The sequence below is a fragment of the Alosa sapidissima genome, chromosome 10, assembly GCF_018492685.1.
Source record: "Alosa sapidissima isolate fAloSap1 chromosome 10, fAloSap1.pri, whole genome shotgun sequence".
Taxonomy (NCBI): domain Eukaryota; kingdom Metazoa; phylum Chordata; class Actinopteri; order Clupeiformes; family Clupeidae; genus Alosa; species Alosa sapidissima.
The window spans coordinates 3991515-3996839 of NC_055966.1; the positions used below are offsets into that span (position 1 = coordinate 3991515).

General features: G+C 41.5%; 1 protein-coding gene across 1 annotated transcript in view; it reads left to right on the forward strand.

Moving 5' to 3' along the window:
- Positions 1–1102: 1102 nt before the first annotated feature.
- dgat1b (diacylglycerol O-acyltransferase 1b) overlaps positions 1103–5325 on the forward strand; it is a 16080-nt gene continuing 11857 nt past the window's right edge. The window contains exons 1-2 of the mRNA XM_042107932.1: positions 1103–1581; positions 1966–2053. Of these exons, the coding sequence (XP_041963866.1) occupies positions 1367–1581; positions 1966–2053 (303 nt within the window). The 5' untranslated portion in view covers positions 1103–1366. The remainder of the gene's footprint in view (positions 1582–1965; positions 2054–5325) is intronic.

The following is a 5325-nucleotide window of genomic DNA, read 5'->3' on the forward strand; positions in this document are numbered from 1 at the left end:
CCGATCTGTCTGCTGGCACCTCAGATAAACTAGCTTTTGGTCACTAATGATTCTGAGTAAATGTGGCACCCCCGTGATAAAAACACCCTCTTTCTTTCTCTCCCTCACCTCCATTGCAGAGTGAGTAATTTCAGCCCCACAACTTCATTAAAACACCAAGGACAACCTTTCAACACAGCCCCCCCCCCCCACACACACACACACACATACACACACACACACACACATACATACACACACATACACCCACCCTCTCTGTCCTCACCAGCTTCATCAGGAAAGTCTGCCTGCTCTGACAACCCTGACAAAATAAGGCCCATACGGCAAGATGTATTAGAAAAAAACCTTCAATTGCGGCCTATAGAATTAATATCCCCCGGACCTTATTTCATTCGCAGGCTGGCAGCCAAGTCAACAGCCAGTGTATCTCCATTGAGTTGGGAGAGAGGAGGAGGAAATCATACACCATCTGAGGTCACATTCACTTCTATTGCACTCTGAGAAGATGGGCTCACCCATTTTATTCTCTTGCTGAAAAGGGAATTAATTGTAGATTTAAAAAAAAAAAAAATCCCTAAACTCTGAAAGTACTGAGGACTGACTGTATTTTTATGTGGATGCCCTCAGCATTCGATGAAAAGGTTATGACCAGCCAATTTTGTGGAGGAATAATGGATGCTCAGGGTTTCTGAAGTTCAACAAACTATTGAGTTTTGCAGTGTTAAATCCTGGGCTTACTCAGATTACTCAGATTTACATTTTCCAAATGACATATATGATTATCATGATTATTACTGGAAAATATCTTACCAGAGTGAATATTTCTTCCCAACTTGCACCACATGTGGTTCCTAAACCACACAACTGAGCCATCTCATGCAACATACATGCACAAGAATAAAAGTACAAGAACATATTGCTTCACAAGTGCCAAATCTATCAATGCAAGAAATATACAATACACGCAACTATTTCAACATCTTGGTGAGAGTGATGAAAGCCGCACAAAAAGCAGTTTTCAAGGAAGTCAAAGTCTACTACACCAGCTCAAGTTCCACGTCAGTGTGTTACGCAATCAATGCGTATTGAGTTTGTTGAATGGGAATTCAACGGAGGACAGTGGGAAAACTTCCTGTTAATCCTATTGGTCAAACCCCTATCGTCAACTTTCGAAACGCGGAACTTGGTCACTTGGAGTGTGGAACTGGTACAGTCTAAGGTGTGGAATAGTTCGCAGCAAGTGTCCAAACAACCTATGAAGTTTTGATCCTGTTAAGCCGTTCTGTTGAAGCGTACGTGTTGTACACTGCAGCGAAAGTAACTAAACAGCCGACCACTTGGCGATTCCAAATGAACATTTATAAGAATGGATGACAGGGAAATAGTTGGTCCCATCACTCGTCAAAGACGGGTAACCTTGTCGAATACGAGACGTGGCTCTTTGAAAAACCTAAATGAATTGAACGGAAGATTAAATGAGAAATCTGACAGAGCAGGCAAGACGAAGCGCAAGGCACAGGAATCCCAAGCTGAAAATGCAAACGAAAAAAACAAACGAAACGGTCGTGGTGATAAAATGAGGTAAGAACAGATGATACTCGACACTCACATTTCCAATCACCAATCAATCATTTTAATGACCATACCTGTTATACTGGTTGTAACCTTGTGGGTGTATCTCGGCGTGACAGGGAAGTCAGAGATGGTAACTGGGTGAGCTGGAAGTCATTTCAGTGGAGTGACTCACTATGCATTTACCAATTTCATAAGAGAAATCCAGGAGATTATATAGATTATCATCAACTTAAATACCAATTAATTACTGATTAATTACCAATAATGTTGATTCACCCTGCCATTCAAGTCAAAGATATCCAATTATTTCGTAATATTTCAGGTGCGTCTTTTCTCAGGAATAGGCCAACTGTATGTCATATTAGTCTTTTTCTCATCATTTGTCCCCAGTTGTCACACGTTGCAGGAGTCCCTGCTCAGTTCTTCCAGTGAATTCAGTAACTACAGAGGCATCCTCAACTGGTGTGTTGTCATGCTGGTGAGTGTTAATGAGAATGTTTTTTCCTCATACCAGCCTCTTTGCCCAAGTGTATCTGCTTTCTATGTATGACTGAGCGACACTCATCTCCAGTGGGTGACAAGATATGAAAGTATACATTCAAATCAGGATTCAAATACTTCAAACATGGGCACGCTGCTTTTTGGTGGGAAATATGACTAGACCGTAACCAGTTTGTTTAATAATGTTGAGGAGGTCCTACAGGTTGGTAACATGGTTGGCGAGGGACTGAATGCACATTAGACTATTTCTGATAAGGAATCCGGAACTGATGTTGGGCAGCTACATTGTTGTGCTGTCAGTGGTGGAAATGGACAGTGTTGTTTATTTATTTTTTTAATTTTTCATGGTCACACATTATCTTTTTTTAAATATACACATGGTGAGCAAAATCATAGCCATGTCTTGCATGTATTACACTTCTTAGCACTGTGATAATCAGACATTCATTCTATGCAGACCTTACCTATTCTCCCTTTAACCTTTCAACCCATTGATCTCTCCGGTCCTTCCCTCTCCATTTTACAGCATTTGCCAAATATGCCAGACACGACATCCAGCATTTTCCATGCGTTGTTCTTGAACTGAGTGTGGAAACGGCAAACTTCAATTTACAAAAACCTCACTAGTGTAATTCCACTAGATATCCTATTCTATTCTATTCTATTCTGTTCCTCTTAATTAAAGGTAATGTAAGCGGTTTCTAACCCATAACAGTTTTTGTCACGTTCAGCGATTATCTCTTCATGATCCATTAGATGTCCATTCTCTGAGTTCACCGTAAACATAAATCAATAAATAAAGGTCTTTATAGAGCCCTGGCTCCGTGAACTGGAATCAAACTGAGTGGAGTAAGCCTGTCTCCCACACCATAGCAAAAGTCAAAGTCAAAGTCAAAGTCAGCTTTATTGTCAATTTCTTCACATGTTCCAGACATACAAAGAGATCGAAATTACGTTTCTCACTATCCCACGGTGAAGACAAGACATATTTTGCCAATTTAGGTCCACAGACAAACATAACATTCAAGTAAACAAAAAAGTAAGTAAATAAGTAAATAAGAGGGCACATATAATAGTGAAAAAATAAGAGCAGCAAAATTTGGTTGAAATTGTGCATAGACAGTCAATAAAATACTAGTGCAAAGTCAGGCCAATAAAAGGCTTGGGTAGTTCTGTTTGACCTAAGTAAGAAAGAAAGTGGGATAGTGGTGCAAGTTATGTAAGAGCAGCAGAAGTGTTGTGTTTTCAGGACAACAACACCAAGTTGTAAAGTGTGCAAGTGTGCAAGTGGAGTAGTGCAGGCGGCCATTTTGGGTCCAATGTCCAGGATGTTATGTAGCTGAGGGTGGAGGGGGGAGAGGAGGGAGAGAGTTCAGCATCCTTACAGCTTGGTGTATGAAGCTGTTGGTGAGTCTGGTAGTGCGGGAGCGCAGGCTTCTGTACCTCTTCCCAGAGGGCAGTAGATCAAACAGATTGTGAGCGGGGTGACTTGCATCACTCACAATTTTGGTCGCCTTGCGGGTGAGGTGGGTGGTGTAAATGTCCTTCAGGGAGGGGAGTGAAGCACCAATAATCCTTCCAGCTGTGTTCACTATGCGCTGTAGAGTTCCTCGGGGAGCTCCCTCCGATGTGTTTTGTTTGATTTTTGGTTCAGATACTGTATAATGTAAGTCACTTGAAAATGAATAGGCTTGACTATTGCTCATAGCAAAAAGTAATAATGAATCATATGGACTAAAGCTAGATTGGTTAGTATAGGTGCAGGCATACTGTACTAGTAGGCTATTGTTTTACCTGTGCTCACTGCTTATACACAAGGCATCAGTTTTCATAACCCTCACTGATGCTGCTTTAACATGTGCATTGCTGTGCAAAAGTGCAAAACCTTGGTCCTGGTTGTGTTGACCGTGTGAAGGGGTGTGTAGTTTCTCCCTCGGTGCATTCAGAATAGCCCTCCAACTTGTAAAGGCTCTTTCCCCAGCCCTCCAAGGCCCACATCCTTTGTAGGATAATCTGTAAAGGAAGTGACATTGACGGACCCAGTAAAGGTGTCTGTCAGAGGTTCAATGGCCTTTTGCTGTTGTCTTCCTTGCTTGGTAATTGCAAACTGTTGAGCAAGTGAAGCAGATCTGTAAGAATGCAGGCTCCTTTTTAATGGCCTCAATCCTATCCAGTCTGTGAGAGAAGAGAATGAGAGCAGCCATGCATGCACCAACACGCCACTAACCATCTTATCTCTCCCTCTCCTCTCCTCTACACACACTCATCTGTAGTTTTGCCCCAGCTCTCTTCTTGCCAGGTGAGTCGGTTCTCATTTGCAGACTAGCGTCAGTCAGTACAGGGGCATCCATCTGGGCCAACCCAGGACTTAAACCAGGGCCATCATACAGAGTTGTGTTTTAGATCTTAGGCTATGGCCATCATACAGAGTTGTGTTTTAGATCTTAGACTAGAGCCATCATACAGAGTTATGTTTTAGGTCTTAGGCTATGGCCAGCATGCAGAGTTGTGTTTTAGGTCTTAGACTAGACTAGAGCCATCATACAGAGTTGTGTTTTAGGTCTTAGACTAGACTAGAGCCATCATACAGAGTTGTGTTTTAGGTCTTAGACTAGACTAGAGACATCATACAGAGTTGTGTTTTAGGTCTTAGACTAGACTAGAGCCATCATACAGAGTTGTGTTTTAGATCTTAGGCAATGGCCAGCATACAGAGTTGTGTTTTTCACTCTTTCAGAGAACTTCAGGGAGGGACATTGGTAGTGTTTGGCTGGTGAGATGAGGTACACTGCAGAGTAACACAGAGATGTTGCATTGTGGTGTGTTTTGTAATAGGCCTGCCAGTGTTGGGGCATTCTGTACTTTCACAATGGACATGAAGCCAAAACCAAAAGAAACCAAAAGTTTCCTGCATGGAAAAAAATAATTGAATTGATTTCAGACAGATAAAAAGGCTCACGTAACTTACATGCTACTACAGAGCTATTATTATTACATATACTTACATACATAAGGTTACCTCATAACAGGGGCCTTGTATGGTGGCCCTGAAGTGCAAAGCACAGCAACAAATGGGAGAATAGATAAATCAATCACAAATCACAAAACACACAATCAAATAAAAAAAATACTATGGCAAATTACAAAACACACCATCTGATACTCTAAGGGAACCCCCCAAGGGTTCCTTATGACTTAAGGCTTCTCCATAAAATTATAAAGAATTAGTCTAATATCAAATATGAGGGG